This window comes from Gnatocerus cornutus, unplaced genomic scaffold (genome assembly GCF_029298725.1).
Source record: "Gnatocerus cornutus isolate USDA-ARS CGAHR unplaced genomic scaffold, icGnaCorn1.1 ctg00000023.1, whole genome shotgun sequence".
In the NCBI taxonomy this organism is placed as follows: domain Eukaryota; kingdom Metazoa; phylum Arthropoda; class Insecta; order Coleoptera; family Tenebrionidae; genus Gnatocerus; species Gnatocerus cornutus.
The window spans coordinates 2,606,757-2,628,311 of record NW_028275375.1 but is presented as its reverse complement, the minus strand read 5'-3'; the positions used below and the strand labels follow the sequence as shown (position 1 = coordinate 2,628,311).

General features: G+C 33.6%; 2 protein-coding genes across 4 annotated transcripts; one reads left to right on the top strand and one right to left on the bottom strand.

Moving 5' to 3' along the window:
- Nucleotides 1-136: 136 nt before the first annotated feature.
- LOC148166348 (uncharacterized) lies at nt 137-3,876 on the top strand. 2 transcript variants are annotated; one of them, XM_088048607.1, is made up of 8 exons: nt 137-238; nt 287-613; nt 663-781; nt 829-1,029; nt 1,076-1,263; nt 1,311-1,537; nt 3,342-3,701; nt 3,750-3,876. In XM_088048607.1, exons 1-8 carry the CDS (start codon nt 229-231, stop codon nt 3,857-3,859), a joined length of 1,542 nt encoding a protein of 513 aa, XP_087904733.1. In that variant the 5' UTR covers nt 137-228; the 3' UTR covers nt 3,860-3,876. The 2 variants fall into 2 exon arrangements, with proteins under 2 accessions (XP_087904733.1, XP_087904732.1); XM_088048606.1 differs by having other exon boundaries at nt 281-613.
- LOC148166347 (alpha-N-acetylgalactosaminidase-like) lies at nt 3,860-19,921 on the bottom strand. Of its 2 annotated transcripts, none has more exons than XM_088048608.1 (8): nt 19,788-19,921; nt 19,199-19,709; nt 18,969-19,143; nt 15,603-16,034; nt 7,106-7,303; nt 6,888-7,052; nt 4,138-4,210; nt 3,860-4,088 (listed from the first exon to the last, which is right to left on the bottom strand). In XM_088048608.1, exons 2-8 carry the CDS (start codon nt 19,363-19,365, stop codon nt 3,964-3,966), a joined length of 1,335 nt encoding a protein of 444 aa, XP_087904734.1. In that variant the 5' UTR covers nt 19,366-19,709; nt 19,788-19,921; the 3' UTR covers nt 3,860-3,963. The 2 variants fall into 2 exon arrangements, with proteins under 2 accessions (XP_087904734.1, XP_087904735.1); XM_088048609.1 differs by having other exon boundaries at nt 19,199-19,394.
- Nucleotides 19,922-21,555: the final 1,634 nt, after the last annotated feature.

Below are 21,555 nucleotides of genomic sequence, written 5' to 3'. Positions count from 1 at the left end.
TGACATAACCTCAAACTCACCTGTCAAACTTGTCAAATCAGGCGCAGATGCTGTTGCTTCCTTCGCGATTTAATCAATATTTTCAATTTACAATCACTAAAATCCGTTGTTGTGTTCACAAAGGCTTCGAACAATGACCGGATTCCCGTGAATTCTGCGATTTTCTAGTTAAACACCTGCATGAGTGATTCTAACCTCAATCTGTGAGCCCCACGTGTTTCTAGCAGGATGAATGACGGTGTGTATCACTCGCGTTAATAATTCAGCTAATTTTTGGTAGTTTTAGCTTTGCAGGATTGTGGGGGCGGCGATGATGGAGATTCCGATGAATGGGACGAGATGGAGGTCACGGGGGAACAGACAACTTGTCTGTTTTGCCCTTTGCAGTTTCTTACTATAGCTGTGGCGCTGGATCACTGCCGAACTGAGCACAATTTCGATTTGTTAGAACTGAAGAATAAGTACAACATGGACTGTTATTCTTACATTAAAATGATCAATTATATTCGGATGCAGAAGCCTGATCCTAAAATCTTGACGGAGTCGTCGGTGGCGCTGTGGGACGACGACGCCTATCTGAAAACCGGAGACATGGAGTCGTGGTTGATGTATGGTAAGGAAGCCCCCACAAACTGTCTTTGTGCTCTAATGGTAAAGTTTAGATTTTGATGACTTGGGAAGCGCTCCTTCCACTCCACACTACGCTATTGATGGGAAGACGCCCATCAGCAATCTCAATTTTTCTGATCTGCAAAGACAAATCCAAGAGCTGACTCTACAGGTGGGTATCATCACCACCTATTTCTTTGTCTCAATGAGGGGTTGCAGATCAAGCATAAAGACTCGTTGTTAGAGAACGCCATCAGAGATATTAATAAGATGAAAGAGGTGACTAGGACACTGGTGGAGGTTGGAGACGCCACAATGAAAAATTCTTTACCCTCCAATGTCGGGCATTTACCTTTGGGCTGTGATTCTGATTATTTTAATTCTTACTCACACTTTGCTATCCATCATGAGATGTTAAATGTATGAATATTAGAAATTAAGAATAATTTTTAACGTGGCATTCCAGGATACTGTGAGAACTGAAAGTTACAGAGACGCTATTCTTTCAAATGAAGACACTTTTAAAGGAAAAACTGTCTTGGATGTTGGCTGCGGCACTAGTATTCTTTCCATGTTTGCAGCAAAAGCTGGAGCTTCCAAAGTGTATGGAATTGATCAATCTGATGTTATTTACAAAGCTATGGACATTACAAGGTTGGAGGTTCTCAAATGTTGATTTATACCAACCTTTTGATTCTTAGGGAAAATAATTACAATGAGACAATCCATTTAATTAAGGGCAGAATTGAAGATAGCAGTTTACCCGTGGAGAAAGTTGATATAATTGTGTCAGAGTGGATGGGATATTTCTTACTTTTTGAAGGGATGCTGGATAGTTTTATTTATGCAAGGGACCATTATTTAAACCATGGGGGTTTAGTGTTGCCAAACAAGTGCACCATGCATTTAGTGGGGTGCTCAGATAAGGGTAAGCTTGCAAGGCGGCTTGAAAATTTGAAGTGAGTTGGTAGCCCTGTTAAAGTTGCACACATTGAATTTGACGGGTGTTTGTTTTTTATTGGTTGGATTCTTGATTTTGGTAATAATTTTAGTATTTTTAAGATGACAAGGTTGGCTCCCAGAATTTGACATTTGCTCATTTTGACATGAATTCTATTATCATTTTTAGGGAGATGAAATGTAAAAGTTGAGGCAAGAAAACTCTTGAATCGATGGTTTTAACACTTTTTGAAGGTTTTATGTCATTCTTGACACAATTAGAGTCACAAATTGCGCTGTCAATTTAGTGTTTTCTGTCATTTTTAATAAATGAGCATTAACAGAATCTAAATTAAATCTTAATTCTTTAATTTAGATCAAGTATTTAACATCATGACATGAACAATAGTGCCAACTTTGTCATTTTAAACATAGCAGTTGAACCAACCTTAAATAATTAAATAAATAAATAAACTGAGAATGGTACCTTCTCTCAGGGAGTTCATTTTTACAGTTTACTAAATTTGAAGTGAGTTGGTAGTTCTGGTAAAGTTGCACATGTTTAATTTGACGGGTGTTTGTTTTTTATTGGTTGGATTCTTGACTTTAGTAATAATTTTAGTAGTTTTAAGATGACAAAGTTGGCTTTATTGTCCCCCAGAATTTGACATTTGCTCATTTTGACATAAATTCTGAAATTTTATCATTTTTAAGGAGATAAAATGTAATAAGTTGGGCCAACAAAATTCTTAAATTGATGGTGTTGACACATTTTGAACGTTTTATGTCATGCTTGACACAATTGGGCTGTCAATTGAGTGTTTTCTGTCATTTTTAATACATAAGCATTGACAGAATCTAAATTTGTCCTAATTCTTCAATTTAGATCAAATATTTAACATCATGACCCGCACAAATAGTGCCAATTTTGCCATTTAAAAAATACCAGTTGATCCAACCTTAAATAAATAAATAAACTGAATGGCACCTTCTCTCAGGGAGTTCATTTTTACAGTTTACTAAATTTGAAGTGAGTTGGTTGCCCTGGTAAAGTATCATACGTTTAATTTGACGGGTGTTTGATTTTTAATGGTTGTATTCTTGATTTTGGTAATGATTTTAGTTTTTTTTTAAGATTTAAGGTTGGCATCTTTGTCCCCAGAATTTGACACTGCTCATTTTGACATAAATTTTATTATTTTTAGGAAGATCAAATGAATTAAGTTGAGCCAACAAAACTCTTGAATTGATGGTGTTGACACATTTTGAACGTTTTATGTCATTCTTGACACAATTAGAGTCGTAAAGTGGGCTGTCAATTTAATATTTTCTAGCATTTTTAATAAATGAGCATTGATAGAATGTAAATTAAATCCTAATTCTTTAATTTAGATCAAATATTTAACATCATGACATGAACAATAGTGCCAACCTGTCATTTAAAAAAAAAGCAGTTGATTCAACCTTAAATAAATAAATAAACTGAAAATGGCAACTTTTCTCAGGGAGTTCATTTTTACAGTTTACTAAATTCCCCAGACTCAAAAACTGCAACTAATTCAAATAATTGAACCAACTTTTTGTAATTTGATAATCGACTTGACATTTAAATGTCACGGAACGTTGCTTAAGTGGTCAATTTTGCACAATTTTGCCGAAAAAAAAAACTAGTTTGATATATCAAAGTTTGTCCTGGAAGTCGTTCATGGTGAAACATTGCTACCAACTTGAAAAAAGATTCAAAGCCCCCTGTACGGTGAAGCAGTGCTACCAATCTACAAAACCTTTTTTAGAACGTTACAACAAGCTCATTAATTTCTGGGACGACGTGTACGGCTTCTCCATGACCTGCATGAAATCCGAAGTCCTCAGAGAAGCCTGCATAGAAACAGTTCCCGAAACCTGCATAATGACAGACCCAGTAGTACTCAGCGAGATTGATTTAAACACTTGCACAGTAACGACTTGCGATTTCAGCTCTAAATTTACACTTAAAGCCACCAAAGACGAAGAATTGACGGCTTTGGTGGGTTATTTTGATACTTTTTTTGATTTACCAAACAGTGTTCACTTTTCCACTGGACCACAAGCTGTGAAGACCCATTGGCAACAGACTGTTTTTTACCTCAGAAAACCCATCGCGATGAAAACCGGTAAGTCAGTTTCGTGGACAATGAATTCAATTAATCGGTGCTTGGCAGGTGAAGAGATCGAAGGCTCGTTAACTTGTTCAAGGCTCCGGAAAAACCTGCGAGGTTTGTCAGTGACTGTGAACTTAGCCAACAATAAATATCAGTACACGTTAGACTAATAAAGGTTTGTTTTTCACGTTTATTTAATTAAATTAAAAAATTGATAATAAAAACCTGTACCTACAGTACTTACAAAAGTATAATTTAAGTCGTATTTACATAATTAAAATCCGTTGTTTCGTATTCTAAACACTTGGTTAAGCGGGTTGTAAATCGTCCGTTGGGTCGTAAAGTACGGAACTCTGCGTTTATAATCGGCTTGCACATCAGCGCGGAGGATTACAACACCTACAAAGACATTGTTAAAACCGCTGGAAACGTGTTTTAAGGACAGTACCTGATGGGTTCACTTTCACTTTGATTTTGGTTTGTGGAGACAGAACGCCGTAATCCACGTCTTCATACAGATCCTGAAAAAACGAGTAATTACAGGAAACTGTTAACTTTCTCGCCTAATCAGCGCTAATCTTTTCGTTTACGTAACTCAGTTGTGACACCATTTTCGTGTGGAAAACAGGAAAATAGTCAGATTGCGCAAAGTTGACGCAAAAATCCCGTTTATCTATGGGGTATTCCACACCAAATCGACCACTTTTGGCCCCGACCCTCTTAGATTTGGCTGAAAGTTTTTCATCTTTTTAGAATTAGAATTTTTTCAAATTTTTGTTCCCAACCCAAAAAAAGTTATGAATTTTTCCAAAAAAATAGCTATAACTTTTTAAAAAAATAACTTATTGGGAGTTTTTTTTTAAATTTTTGTTCTGAAATGTACTTTTTAGAAATAAATACAAAAAAAAAATTAAAATGATAAATTTAATGAAATTTTTTACATTTTTGAGAAAACGTTATTTTCTCGCCATTTTTTATTTTTGATTTTATTGTCTCAAAAAAAACTTCAATTAATTGTGCGATCAGTACCGCATATCCCAGAGTGGCCCGATTTTTTTCTATTTTTTTTATTTAATTGAAAAAAGTTTCATTTTTAAAATTTTTATTTTTTTTTTTAAGTTATGCAATAAAAAGAATGCAATTAAACGATTTTACAGAATTATATACTCTTTTTATAGTTTCATTCTACAACTATAATAACTAGGATTCAAATTTAATTTATTAATTAGCTCCATAAGCTAGGGCTTGACAATTGCAGACTTACCTACAACCAGTTCACTAGACCTACGGGAATATATTTTATGTTATAAGTCTACGACTCTTTTATATTGTGAACACAAAATATGTAAAATATTTAAACGCCACAAAAGAAACTAATAAATGATTTTTGGTGCATTATTTTTTAAATCATTGTACGTATGTTAATTACAGTAGAACCTCGATTATCCGGGTGCGGATTATCCGTGCAAGGGTGTTCGTTCGGTTATCCGTGCATTACAAAAAACACACTACATACTTGGTACTTTTGCTTCCAATGTTAGAAAACTTAATATTTGAAATTTCACGAGGTGTAGTTTAATGAGATTTAAGTCAGTGCAGAGCAAAAACAATGCAAAAAATGAGTTAAAATGTCGGTTTTTGAATAGTAGTGTTAACATTAACACAAATGCTTGAAATAAATTCTTAATAATAAAATAAATAAAATAAAATAAATAAATAAATAATAAAAACCTTCATAAATAACTGAAAGCGGCAAAGAAAATTTTGGAACCAAAAAAGAAATAAATGAAAGATCAGTTTTTTTTTACTACAAAATAGTTACTTCTATGTAATATGACCGATAAGAGTTGATTGTTTCAATTTCTTTCAATATTTAAAATTGTTATTGTTAAGATGTTGATCAATTTTGTTAAAGTTTTGTTAAAGTTTACATGTGTTTTGTTTAAGTTTTGTTAAAGCTAAAGGAACGCATTCCATTTATTTTATCGATGCAAGAAATTTAGATGAAATTTGATTATACCGTCTTTTTATGGGTTATTACTTTGTTTGTTAATTTTTTTATTCATTTGTTTTCTTCTTTTTTCTTATTATATTATCTCTGTTTATAATTACAATTATTTAAATTGATTTATGTTAATGTTATATGTATATTAACATGAAATGCAAGGTGTTTATAAATGTTTCTAGCATCAAGGGGGGCTAGAAATGTCAAAGAACTTTGCCGCTCATTGCAAATGTGGGTTTAAATTTTTCAACTGACATTTGCAGTTAACCTCAATCATAGAGCAAAGTTAATTTTAACAAAAAAACTGTTCTAGTTATGGTTTTAAACCTGAAAATCAAAGACTTGGACAGACAACATCGTTGAGGTGAGTGACATTTTAAGTGTAATTAAACATAGTTATATTCATTATGAAAACAAAGCGGCAAAATAGTGCTTGACATTAATTCCGGAGCCACCCTTGATCCTAGAAACATTTATAAACACCTTGTATATATCTATCTATTTATTTTGAATTAAAAAAACGTTCCAAATAATTCTCTTTTGCATTAAATGTATTTTTATTTAGCAACTCGATTATCCGTGTTTTTCCTCCGGTCTCGAGAAGCACAGATAATCGAGGTTGTACTGTATATCCAACAAAAAACCTAGTCATTAGATTTGTAGAATGAAACTGTTAATTGCGTATATAATCCTGTAAAATCGTCTAATTGCATTCATTTTATTGCATAAACAAAGCATTTAGGAAAAAAAAAATTTTTTTTCAATTGAATAAAAAAAATAGAAAAAAAATTGGCCCATTCTTGGATATGCGGGAATAATCGCAGAATTAATTGAAGTTTTTTTTGAGAAAATAAAATATAAAATAAAAAATGGCGAACTTCGAAAAAATATCGGTTTTTCTTAAAAGTGACAAAAATTTCATTGAAATTATCATTTTATTTTTTTTTGTATTTTTTTCTGAAAAGTACATTTCAAAACAAAAATTTTGAAAAAAAAACGTCCCAATAAGTTATTTTTTGACAAAGTTATAACTATTTGATGATAAGAAAATTCATAACTTGTCTTGGATTGGGTAAAAAAAAATTGAAAAAAATCTGAGAACTGTAGTAGAAACAGATGAAAAACTTTCACCCAAATCGAAAAGGGTCGAGGTCAAAAGTGGTCGATTTTTGTGGAACACCCTATATACTCACTTCGACTCTATATCCAGTGGGAGACGTCAATCCCAATTCTTTAAGAGTTACGGCAACATCGGACGGCGTCCCGTCCGTTCTTCGGTTCAAGAAGGCGATGGCATAGGAGAAGTAATTCTGGTAGAGTGGAGTGATCGGCCGCGACCAAATTTCGATGCCTTTATGCTGAAAACGTTTCGAAATGGTTTACAGTTAGAATTAATTAGTTTGTTGTTCACCTTGTATATACGCCTTCCTTGAATGCCCAACGGATCTTGGTCGACCGCTATGATTTTCTTATTTTGCAAGATTGCTTTGTACTCTGGTCGGATCGATCGCAGGTCCACCGACATCAAAAGAGGCGCTGCTAAAATCGCCCAGATGGCCATCTGAGTCTTGCTTTGTTCATAGCTCAGACCGAAGTTCCCGATTATCAACTGCAAGAAAAGTTATGTAAAAAGATGACAGAGCGTTTCGTAATGTTAATAAAAGGATTTTCAAACGAGATATGGAATCAGAAAGCGAAAATATGTTAATTTTCGAGCGCGAAATTTCGATTCGTTTAATAAAACAGATAAAATGTGAAGGAGGTCGTGGGTACGACGTGTTGCATTATCTAGATGAGTTAATGCGTTGGAACATTTGCATTTTAAATTAAACAGAATGTTGACTTGTACTATTATGTAGCGTGAAGTGGAGATAATTTCGTTTAATTGTTATGGAAATCGGACGGATTGTTAATGCAACAAAGTATTCCGGTCAATTTGTTGCGTCTTCGGAAGCACATAACCACAAATTCGCCAGATTTAGGACTGTTAGCACTGGAATAAAAATGATAGTCCCCCATCAAAAAGACAACTACAAGGGTGGAAATAGTTTACCGGTGGCTCCCTTCGCTGCTTTTCCTTGCCTTTCCGTTTTGGGTTTAAGGGTGAGGGGGCACCTGAGACTTCATTTTTGTATTTAGGGGTGTTGGGGGTGCACTAGGGAAACAACTAAACTCTAATTAACAACAAAACTCGCGAGTTTTTGACTTTTGAACAAATCGAGTGAGCTGTCAACAGCACTACCAACCACAAGAAAAGTCACCAACTCAATGATTTTCGTTATTTTGAGCCGAAAAATTATAATTGGATACTGAAATAAGGTTGTTTGGACTACAAAACTAAATAAGTGTGAGTCCATGTCCATAGAAGTTTTTCCATTTTTTTAGCGCAAGGGATGTCGATCTAGTTTGACACCATGTGGTGGCAGCACTACTTTTACTAATGCGCAGACGCGACCCGGGACAAATTTTGTGTTTTTTCACCCTGTGTTGTGTGGTGTTTTGTGTTTTTTGTGGTTTTGAAGCTCCCTGCACTTATTTCAAGGTATTTATAATGTTTTCTGCTTTTTGGAGAATAAGTAGTTATTTATTTTATTGGGTACAATAAGGCAACAAAAACGCTGCTCATTTGGTACTAATTTTGGGTATTTCAAACCCCAGATAAGTTGCTGGTGGTCATTTACCCAAATGCCTTGATGTTTTAACACAGTTACCCGTTAATAATGTGGTCCATTTCTCTCCTATTTGAGGCAAATAAAGTTACCCATTACTTTCTAAAGACATAAAGTAAAGCCATGGTCCATTTCCATGAGCACGTAGGCATAGCCTTCTAATAGCTAATTTATGCTTTAATTGTGACTAAAAAGTGTTGGATAAAATGTTGTATTACATTCAAATATTACAATAATAGTTATTTGTATACCAAGGCCAAAAAGTGCTTCTTTTTTGGCCAAGACTTTTTTTAAGAAAGAAGGCGAGGGTAAAATGGCACTTTTTGGTCCTAATACACACAAGATTTTTATTTGTGATTTATTGATCTAACCGTTTATAATAACTGAATAATTGTAAATATTTATTAATCCTTCAGAAAAGTTTATATTTTCTTATTTACATTTAATTTTGGCATGTGTTGCTTTACAATTTGTATGAATTAGTTTGATGTGCTTTTTTATGTTGTTGCAGCAGCACTGCTAGACATGTTTATTTGCAATAATTGTTGCACTTTACAGCAGTTTGTGAATTTGATTTTACTTAAATAATTATAAAATTGAAGATAATGCCGGTAAATTGATGTAATTTAAAAAATGAACGATAGATGGCGCAACCTTAGAACGGGCAAAAATGAAAGCGACCTGAAAAGGGTCATTTTTCGTCCCCATTTGAGAACTGAAAATTCAGTTTTTAGTTAAGGTCGCCTAAAAAAGTTGTTTTTTGCAATTTTTTGAAGCAAGTGTTTGTTTTTGGGCAAGTTTTTACCTTAAATTGTCAAAATTGCGTCAATATTTATGCATTAAAGTTTAAAACGAATTTTTTCCGATTTTCCTGTGTACTTCCTCGTCAGATTTATCTAAAATTTTGTCGCTTTTTAACAATTTTAGCAGTAACAATAGGTGAGGTAGAACATAGTTCAGATCCGACATACGTTAATTTTGCATGGATAACCAGAGGGGAAGTTTAAATTAACAGCCTGTACAAAGTGTTGCATATCTGACACAAATCTGTTTAATTTCCCCTTTTTCTCTTCAATTTTGAGAGTTTTGATTGGGTTTTGATGGTTTTAAGACAACTGCTGGAGTAAAAAACTTGAAAAACGTACTAAACAGCCACTCGAGTCAATGAGGTGTACTGGAATCTCAACCGCGAACTCGCTTTTTTTGATCGCACGTTACATAAACCAGTCGGAGTAATTTATCTTAAAACGGTACATTTGGAGGCAGAATTCCATCTGTAACACACGGAAAAATCTAACGGACATTGTAATCCTACTTAGGTATGGAACTATGACACCAGAAACTACCAAATTTGGAGAAACGCGAACCTAATTAAAACCATCACCAGTTCAAAATGTTTCACTCGCCGAGATGCAAATTTTCACACATCATTATTGTATCGACAGTATTCCTGTGTGCAACGGAGCGTTTCAAATTTATAGTTACGAACACGCGGTCTATTGTTTTTCATTATTTGTAAACTGTTATCGTTACATAACATTATCTAAGAACATTTTAATTGTTTTAAAAAAATATCTCGGAAAAGCATCTGTGAATATTCGTGGCGCTTGCAGTAACAATTATACAATTAATTTTATCTCATTCGGGATCATTACAAATGGAAAGAAAAACGTTGCAGTAACCTTAATTTTTATTACGTGTACTAACACGTTTTTTGCGGGTATAATTTTGGATACTTTCTATGGATTTTGACAGCAGGAATCGGGCTCAAGGTTCTAATTCAAGTAAATTGTTCTTTGGTCTAATTAAATTATTATTATGTCAATTAATTATTATCCAAGACTCGTGCGACCTGTAAGAATAACCTTCACGAAGTTAATATCGTAAACTAAATGACTGGTCACGAATTATTATGACGCGTTTATGCAGGAAATGAATGAAATTTACTTTTTCGCTGTGGGGATTTGACGGCTCTCCAGCAAATGCCGCCTGGGCTGTAGGCGAGACTTTGGTCGAGCCGTAAAATCCAACTTGCAGTTGGTGGAATGTGCTGGAGCCAGGGGTTCTAACTGCTCAAAAGGACAAAACCACTACTCTACTTGATTTTTAAATTTTATTATTTATGACAAGTACCGACATCACCCCACACCCTTTCATACAACTAAAACCGCCCATTAGGCAGGGATAGTTGGGTGATCACTTTTATTGATACCTGTCTTAAATTACAAGATTTAAGAATCAACTACTGTGGTGTTTTGTGCAGTTTGGGCCCCAATTAAGTCATAAACACGGCATTTGGTGCTATTAACAGGACAATGGGCCCTGTCGCAACCAAGGGTATCGTCTGTCGACCTTTAAATCCTCATTTTCGGTAATGTCAATACAATAGTGAAAGTCCTTTTTCAAAGCAGCCGAGGACGAATTAAAAGAATTAAATGTCAGCAAATTCGTTGTTTACAACCGTGCTAAAACTTTTGTCAAAACGTCTATTATCACGGCCAATTTAACCCAACTAAAAAATGAAAGTGTAGGAAACACGTTCCCATATCCCACAACAAAGTGAGAAAGTATCTGTTAACCGAGAGGCCCGAATGACACGTGTAATTATCTCAAGTCGCTCCCAATTTTCCTCGTTTATCGCAGTAATTGCAGTATGACGTGTAACTGGACAAACAAAAAACAATCGGTTTCCTGTTCCTTTGAAACATCGTCAAAAAGCGGTATTTTATCTATTGAGACGGTGGGAAATTTTCCGACAAAGGGAAGTGTGTACTGCCAAGGACGACAAATTGCTACACTTTCTCCTTTTGGTTTGAGAAATATTCAGGCGAAAAAGAAAGGATAACTGTGAAAGACTATAAAGTTTGAAGTCGCTCAACATTTACCTTAATCTGGTTCAAATAACGGACAGCTTCTACGGTCAAAACGGTTTGGAATTCTCTATGAAAAATCTCTCCAAATACATTTATTTTGTACATTTTTTCTACTTTTACTTTTCGGCGAGACTTGTTTACATATTTTTATTCCACTTTCCACACTAATTGTAAGTCAATGTTATTGGAGGCAAACACATTAGTTGACATTAATTAATTTTTTTTAGCATAGTTATCACTCAATAAAGTGCTAATTAATGTTGCGATAACTGAAAATTAATAATTCACAACATGCAGGAAGAAGATGCTTCCTTTTAAGGCGATAATCATTATCATTATGTTTTCAGCAAGGCATCAATTTTAATTAGGAATAGAATAATGCAAGTCGTAAAATTATTATTAATAGGCGTTAAATAAGATTAAATAATAATAAGAATAATAAATTGCCGCGCATAACCGAATGGCGTAATTGGACTTTTATTCGAAATTAGGATAATACAGTCGTAAAACTGTTCCTAGTTGTAAATCATAATAATACACTTGATAGAGTCAACATTTTTAAAGAGGAATTTTTTTGAAAAGAGAAGAAATTTTAACGGGATTTCCGTGTTTAACAATAAAAGTGGTAAAGAGAACAAAGACTACAAATCTGGACACTATAATCTCGTTTCTTAAAAAATGTATTTATGTGTTTTCTAACCTAAATTTACCGCATTTTGAAGAATAAACTAAGAAACATTGAAGAAACAAACACATCTCTCAAATACCAAAATCTACAATTTTTGTCTTTTGCGAATAAAATAATTATTTATGCAACAAATTGCGTGGTGTTTTACATACTAGAAGGAAGTTTGTCCAATTACCTCATAAGGCGACTGACTAATAGAGACCCAAAAAAATGTCGCACGTCAAGTCTAAATTTTCTACGATCGATAGCTCTGAACCAAAAACTTTCGAAAAAATATAAAAACAATTTTGACGGCAAAGCAATTAAATTTGGGGAGAGAAGTTATTTGGAGTTGCTTATTAACTGTGTCAAATTACAAAATTGTAAGTCAAACAAGATAAATTTTGGAATTTTTAATTTTAAGTTTTTATTTCCAATATTTTTCATTTGGACGTGTAATTTTGATAGTTTTGATGCTACAGCAATGAAATTTGGAGAGATTTCTATTTTTGTCTCGTTTATTGTCTGTTCCAAACCTCAATTTGTTTGAGCAACAGGGACGAATTGTAGAAATTTTCATCTTCAAATCGAGCTAAAAATTTTCAATATTTTACATTCGGACGTGTAATTTTAATAGTTTTGATGGTACGGCAATGACTTTTGGAGAGATTTTTATTTTTGTCGCGTTTATTGTCTGTTCCCAACTTAAATTTTTTTGAGCAACAGGGACGGATTTTAGATGTTTTCATTTTGAAGGCGAGCCAAAAATTTCTATTATTTTACATTCGGACGTGTAATTTTAATAGTTTTGATGCTACATCAATGAAATTTGAAGAGATTTCTATTTTTGTCTCGTTTATTGTCTGTTCCAAACCTCAGTTTTTTTGAGCGGCAGAGACGAATTTTAGAAATTTTCATTTTCAAAGCGAGCCAAAAATTTCCAACATTTTACATTCGGATGGCTAATTTTAGTAGTTTTAATGGTACGACAATGAATTTTGGCGAGATTTTTATTTTTTTCTCGTTTATTGTCTGTTCCAAACCTCAATTTTTTTGAGCAACAAGGTCGGATTTTAGAAATTTTCATTTTCAAGACGAAACAAAAATTTCCAATATTTTACATTCGGACGTGTAATTTTAATAGTTTTGATGCTACAGCAATGAAATTTGGAGAGATTTCTATTTTTGTCTCGTTTATTGTCTGTTCCAAACCTCAATTTGTTTGAGCAACAGGGACGAATTGTAGAAATTTTCATCTTCAAATCGAGCTAAAAATTTTCAATATTTTACATTCGGACGTATAATTTTAATAGTTTTGATGGTACGGCAATGAATTTTGGAGAGATTTTTATTTTTGTCGCGTTTATTGTCTGTTCCAAACTTAAATTTTTTTGAGCAACAGGGACGGATTTTAGATGTTTTCATTTTCAAGGCAAGCCAAAAATTTCTAATATTTTACATTCGGACGTGTAATTTTAATAGTTTTGATGCTATATCAATGAAATTTGAAGAGATTTCTATTTTTGTCTCGTTTATTGTCTGTTCTAAACCTCAGTTTTTTTGAGCGGCAGAGACGAATTTTACAAATTTTCATTTTCAATGCGAGCCAAAAATTTCCAACATTTTACATTCGGATGGCTAATTTTAGTAGTTTTAATGGTACGACAATGAATTTTGGCGAGATTTCTATTTTTTTCTCGTTTATTGTCTGTTCCAAACTTCAATTTGTTTGAGCAACAGGGACGAATTGTAGAAATTTTCATCTTCAAATCGAGCTAAAAATTTTCAATATTTTACATTCGGACGTGTAATTTTAATAGTTTTGATGGTACGGCAATGAATTTTGGAGAGATTTTTATTTTTGTCGCGTTTATTGTCTGTTCCAAACTTAAATTTTTTTGAGCAACAGGGACGGATTTTAGATGTTTTCATTTTCAAAGCGAGCCAAAAATTTCTAATACTTTACATTCGGACGTGTAATTTTAATAGTTTTGATGCTACATCAATGAAATTTGAAGAGATTTCTATTTTTGTCTAGTTTATTGTCTGTTTCAAACCTCAATTTTGTTGAGCGACAGAGACGGATTTTAGAAATTTTCATGATGAAACCGAGCCAAAAAATTCCAATATTTTCCATTCAGACATGTAATTTTGATAGTTTTGATGTTAAGGCAATAAAGTTTGGAGACTTTACTATTTTTGACTTGTTTAGTTTTTGTTCCAAATCTCAATTTTTTTAACGACAGGGACGGATTTTGGAAAATTTGATTTTTAAGACGATCCAAAAATTATAACTCTGGTAATTTTAACCCCAAAGCAACTATTTTTGGGGTGGTTATTAATTCAGACTTGCTTATGGGTTCTGCTAAATTGCAAAATATACCAAAGACCAGAAGAGGCAAACTTTTTTTAGGATGAACCAAAAACTATGTTAAGGGCTGTAACTCCGGTAATTTTAACGGTGTTAAATTACAAAATTGTAAGTCAAACAAGACAAATTTTGAAATTTTTATTCTGAGAAGAACCAAAAATTTCCAAAAAAACACAAAAGCTTGTAATTCTGTTAATTTTAACACCACATCAATCAAATTTGTGGAAGTTACTGATTAATACTCAACTGCAAAATTTATTATTAACGTTTATAAATCTGGTAATTCTAATCATACAGCAATCACTAAATTTGGTGAAGTTAGTTATTAGGAGTTGCTTCTTATTAATTGTGCTAAATTGCATAAACGTAAGTCAAAAAAAGTTGTTAATTTGATATTCTGAAGATGAATCCAAAAGTTTTTAAAAATTTGGATTAAAGCTGGAACTCTGGTAATTTTGGAGCCAGGTTACAATAAAACTTAACAAATTCACTCAAAAATGAGAAAGTTTCCTGATATGTATTAATGTAATTATGATTAATTAACACAGTCAATTTGTCGCGAAATTAATTACAAAAGAAATTTGAAGGCAACAGTTTTCATTAAGGAATGTTCGTCTTTTTTTCTGATCAGGTCATGTCCAAGTTTGAACAGCTGCCATTGTCATCTCAATCTCAAGAACCTGACTTAAGTACTCCCCTGATAATTCTTACGTAATTAATTAAACCGTTTGACTTCGGAAGTGAAATCTGCAGAGCGTTACCGGAGAAATTTCGATACAATTACGTAATGGGTGTATCCACATGCGTTGTTAAATGCCGAAGTAATTAGAACCAGGCGAGGTCGTGTTTTTATTAGATTGGAATGACTGAAAGGGAATTCACATCAAAGTGTGCTGGGAATGTTTAAAAATGTCCTTGGTTTGACAGGCAGTATAAATAAAAGTTTGGATTTTTGGTCTCTCGATGACAGAGATACGGAACGGTTTTTTTATTTCGTACATAAATTTCCAATCGCTGGAATTTTATGGCGTAAGAGCAAATGCTAAAAATATCCATTAAAGCAGATCCGCCATCAAAAGAGGAAGAGTTTCCATAAATTTTGATTGAAACGACGTGTTAAACTAAATTCATTTAGGTTTAAGTAACTTTCTAAATATTACTTAAGCGCAGGAACCGGATTTGTGCAAAAAGCTCCAATTGATAAGACGGAATTCTAATAATAAAACGATGTCAACAGTACAAGTGATAGTTTTGCAGCTCTGCAGCTTAGGAAAAATCGTACCCACGAATATGTTAATTCTAACTTTCCAAGAAAATCATCAGCTTACCATATCAGGATCGTTCCAATGTCCAGGTCCCGCATTGGCCACAATAACATCCTGATTATTCCCGTAATAATCAATAATACTTTCAACACTGGCCCACGAATCTTGAATATCATCGAAATTACGCCACAAATTACAACTTTCAATGATGGACGAGAAGTTTGGTTGCATTCCTGCATAGATTTGGTACACGGGCCAACTGCAGGAATACATCATCGCTCTTCCTGTTTGGTTGAGGTAATACCCGAATTCCGGGTACCCTCGATCCATTTCACTGGGATGGGCATAGCATCCGTCGAGTTTCACGTAGTCGACGTCCCATGAGGCGAAAGTTTCGGCGTCGGTTCTCAAGTAACCGAGGACACCTGGATAACCGGCGCAGGTGTAGTTGCCGAAGTCTTCGTAGATTCCGAATTTCAGACCTTTGGCATGAACCTGGGGACAAAGAGGCGGAAGTGTTTGGTAAATCATTTGTCAATTGTCAAGTACAAGATAATTTGATATTTCCTTGTATCGCGACATCGGATAATGGTTTCAGTGTCAAATCAATCATTGGGAGTTGACAGATGGTTTATTGAGTGGTTGATGTTGTGGAAAAAATCTGTTATGCAACAAGTTCGAGAATTTTCCAAATTGCAAAAAAATTACAATTTTTTGGATGCAACTCTGTGATTTTGATAGTTTTGACGTGGGGGCCATGAAATTTGGAGAGATTACTTTTTTTAACTTGTTTATTGTCTGTTCCAAATTTCAATTTTTTTGAGCAACAGGGACGGATTTTAGAAATTTCCATTTTCGAGACGAGCCAAAAATTTCCAATATTTTCAATATTTTACATTTGTCCGTGTAATTTTAATAGTTTTGATGCTAAGGCAATGAAATTTGGAAAGATTACTATTTTTGTCTCGTTTATTGTCTGTTCCGAATCTTAATTTTTTTGAGCAACAGGGACGGATTTTAGAAATTTTTATTATCGAGACAAGCCAAAAATGTCCAATATTTTACATTTGTCCTTGTAATTTTAATAGTTTTGATACTAAGGCTATGAAATTTGGAGACGTTACTATTTTTGACTTGTTTATTTTCTGTTCTAAATCTCAATTTTTTTGAGCAACAGGGACGGATTTTAGAAATTTTGATTTTTAAGACGAGTTAAAAATTTCCAATATTTTTCATTCGGACCTGTAATTATGGTAATTTTGACCCTAGCGCAATGAAATTTGGAGATATTTTTATTTTTGTCTTGTTTATCGTCTCTTCTAATTACCAAATTTTTTAAGCAACAGGAACGGATTTTAGAAATTTTTATTTCCAAGACAAGCCAAAAATTTCCAATATTTTTCATTCGGACCTGTAATTATGGTAATTTTGACCCTAGCGCAATGAAATTTGGAGATATTTTAATTTTTGTCTTGTTTATCGTCTCTATTAAATCCCAAATTTTTTAAGCAACAGGAACGGATTTTAGAAATTTTCATTTCCAAGACAAGCCAAAAATTTCCAATGTTTTTCATTCGGACCTGTAATTATAGTAATTTTGACCCTAGCGCAATGAAATTTGGAGATATTTTAATTTTTGTCTTGTTTATCGTCTCTATTAAATCCCAAATTTTTTGAGGAACAGGAACGGATTTTAAAAATTTTCGTTTTCCAGACGACCCAAAAATTTCTAATACTTTTCATTCGGACCTGTAATTATCGTAATTTCGACCTTAGAAGGGTTAGTGCAATGAAATTTGGAGAGATTACTATTTTTGGTTCGTTGACTGTCTGTTTAAAATTCCAAACCTTTTGAGCAACAGGGACGGATTTTAGAAATTTCCATTTTCGAGACGAGCCAAAAATATCCAATATTTTACATTTGTTCCTGTAATTTTAATAATTTTGATGTTAAAGCAATGAAATTTGAAGAGATTACTATTTTTGACTCGTTTATTGTCTGTTCCAAATCTCAATTTTTTTGAGCAACAGGGACGGATTTTAGAAATTTTCAGTTTCAAGACGAGATAAATTTTTTTAATATTTTCCATTCGGACGTGTAATTTTGATTGTTTTGATACTAAGGCAATGAAATTTGGAGACGTTACTATTTTTGACTTGTTTATTTTGTGTTCTAAATCTCAATTGTTTTGAGCAACAGGGACGGATTTTAGAAATTTTGATTTTTAGACGAGTTAAAAATTTCCAATATTTTTCATTCGGACCTGTAATTATGGTAATTTTGACTCTAGCGCAATGAAAATTGGAAATATTTCTATTTTTGTCTTGTTTATCGTCTCTTTTAATTCCCAAATTTGTTGAGTAACAGGAACGGATTTTAGAAATTTTCATTTCCAAGACAATCCAAAAATTTCCAATGTTTTTCATTCGGACCTGTAATTATAGTAATTTTGACCCTAACGCAATGAAATTTGGAGATGTTTTTATTTTTGTCTTGTTTATCGTCTCTTCTGAATCCCAAATTTTTTGAGCAACAGGAACGGATTTTAGAAATTTTCATTTTCCAGACGATTAAAAAATTTCTAATATTTTTCATTCGGATCTGTAATTATCGTAATTTCGACCCTAGAAGTGTTATCGCAATGAAATTTGGAGAGATTACTATTTTTGGTTCGTTGACCCTCTGTCTAAATTTCCAAACTTTTTGAGCAACAGGGACGGATTTTAGAAATTTTTGTTTTCAAGACAAGCCAAAAATTTCATTCGGTCCTGTAATTATGGTAATTTTGACCGTAGCGCAATGAAATTTGGAGATATTTTTATTTTTGTCTTGTTATCGTCTCTTCTAAATCCCAAATTTTTTGAGCAACAGGAACGGATTTTAAAAATTTTCATTTTCCAGACGATCAAAAAATTTCTAATATTTTCATTCGGATCTGTAATTATCGTAATTTCGAACCTAGAAGTGTTATCGCAATGAAATTTGGAAAGATTACTATTTTTGGTTCGTTGACTCTCTGTCTAAATTTCCAAACTGTTTGAGCAACAGGGACGGATTTTAGAAATTTTTGTTTTCAAGACGACCCAACAATTCAAAAAAAAGAATGGAAATATTTTCTCGCACAAAAATGCATCATTTAATAAAATAATCAAAAATGCAGCGAATGCACAATAAATAACAGTAAAAAAACAATAAATAATGTTCGGTATGTCGTTAAATGCAAAGAATTAATCGGCGATGAGCTTTCCATTTCTTATATTCATCAATGCGTGAAGAACGTGTAAAAACATAACTGCTCCATGTGTAAATTGCTCTCTAAATGTATAATTTTTTCGAGAATCCGCTAAAAATTAAATTTTCCCTCTCTCGACCCCCAATTTATACGATTGATTTTATAATCCTAACAAGAATTAGATAACTCCACTTACATAGTCAGATAATGCTTTCATTCCTCGAGGGAATCTTTGGCGGTCCGGAACTAATTGTCCGTAATTATTCCGTTCTTTTTCTAACCAACAATCGTCCACATTTATGTATTCGTATCCCACATCGGCGTAACCCTCCGAAACGACGATATCCGCCATCGTCCGGAATAAATTCTCGCTGCAAAAAAAAAACTGTAGAAAAAAAATCGGTTTAAAGGGAAGTTCCGTAGTACCTGATGCAGTTCTCCGGGTCGTTCCTGCAGTCCGTGTTGCACCGGAATCGCTCCCAGGCGAGCCACCCCATGGGTGGCGTCCGCGCCAGCCCATTTTCCAGCGAGATCACACAGCTAATTAGAGAAAACACCAAAATCCCGGCAAAAGTTTGGCATGATTGACACATTTCACGGTAATTTGACGAGCGAGTATAACCTAAAAAAACCACAATCACATCCCCACAAAACAGAAATTTGGCAGAATTTCTAAGCGCGCGAAATAAACATTTTTAATTTCGAGCCGATGGTTTGTTACCGATACATGTTTCTTTGGCGGAAGGCGTGCAACGACTGCGTTCGAATCGAGCGAACCGCAACTTTACCACTTCCTTCGCAGGAGTTTTTTCAGTTTTTGCACCACCTGCAATCCGGCCTCACTTTCACCCATTGCCCTATATTTGCACGGTTTATACATGAAACCAGTTATTTCTTAGTGGTCGTGTCTTCGAGTTTGATCACGAACTAACGGAACCTGAAGAAGTTGAGTAACAGCGCGAGACGCACAATTTTCAAAGATTTTCCGATTGAGATTAACAAAAATTCACGTTACCTTGAGGTTGGCACGATTTTAAAGACTTCTTTGTTGCTTCCCTTTTATGTACGCTGAAGGTAAAAGTGGATTATTGAACGCGCCTACGTCCTTTCGCGAGCGCGGCTTCAGCGGCAATAAAGACGAAAAGCTGCGAATCATTATCTCCTCCGGATGTTAAGTTAAGCCGGAGGCGAGCGCTGGTTAAATGACTCTAATCTATACCATTCTAAGCATTGTCAAGAACATTGTGGATAGTCTTGTCATTTTTTTATTGACATTACACGTCGGGATGAACGAATGAAGGCGTGTTTTGGTGTCATGACGAAGAGAATGCGTTTGTAATGCATAATAGCACGTCCTGCCTATTGTACTCGCTAATCATGAAGGTAGGTAGATCTAGAACTGTGAATCACAATTTAGAAAAATAAGTCATGTCATTAGGTGGGTGCTGAAAAGGTCAAAAACGCCATTAACTAACACGGATGGGAGAAAGTCTTGTAAAAAATGTTGAAAATTTACAACTAAAAGTGAAAATTGACGTTCACGTTGGAAATAATAACAAATTTGCATGCGATGCCCGAAAATAACAAGAATTTAGAAGTGTTTGCTCACTTTTTTGTGTTGTTTACATTCGGTTTGGAATAAATGGAATGTATTGTTTGTAGCGGAGAATTTACGGTGTACCTGCCTATTAATCTCAAGCAGGTCGAGCATTTTCTCTTTAGATTAATACTCATTTTCAATAAATTACATTTATTTTAATTTACAGAGAAATGGAGGTGGTTTTAAACACATTCCATTGATTTTAGTACGCTGCTACGTTTACTAATAACAATAATGGAAAAGAAAAGTCGGCGCTTCGAAAAGTGAAATGAATATTTAATCATTGAGTCGAAAAGAAAATAATGTAGTCTAGGAGATTTTTACCGAATCTCTTTAGAGAATTGTTTATCATTTTTTTTTAATTTTCCTTAAATTATTTCTAAAGCTTCTTGATTTTTCCTCGTAGCTCTTTTTTTTAGAATGTACCTATAGCTAACAATTACTTTTTAATTTATTTTAGATTGTTTTTGGAGTTTCTGGTTTGTTTTAGATTCTGTGTTTACATTCTAATGTTCTATTTAGATTTATCTTACATTCTCGGTGCCGTGTCAATTATCTTGAGATTGAATTTTCTAAATTGTTCTTTACTGTACATACATAAATTCTTGTGTAATTCAATCTTATGATGAAATCCAAATATCTGAATAATCTAAATCAACCCTCATGACAGAGTCGTACTGTTTCTTTTTCGAAAGGGCACTTCTAACAACGCAATACTATTTGACTCACCGGAACCTCCGAAACGGTCTTATATAGCCAGGTGCGGGTTAAGCTCAACCGGGAAGTCACGGAATTCGCACAACAAAACGTATTGCCAACTGCATTCTGGAAATTACAGACTGGAAAATGATTCCATCCAGGTACCACACTGGTTTCTATAGGTTCTCTGAATTCTTTTTGGATTGCTTCAAAATTTTCTTTAAATTCTAACTTATTATTATCGACAGATTCTTCAGATTTTTTTTATTCTTTTTGGTCATTCCAAATCTAATTTTAACAATTGATGCATTCTTTGAAATTAAATTTAAGATCCACTTGATTCGTCTTAACTTCGCTTTAGATTCTTCTCAGATTTAATTTTTTTGTAATCTTTATAATTCTTGATATTTTATGTTTTGTTTGTAGATTTCTTTGTATTTTTTTATATTCTTCTAGTTTTTTTTAAATCTCAAAATTTTCTTTA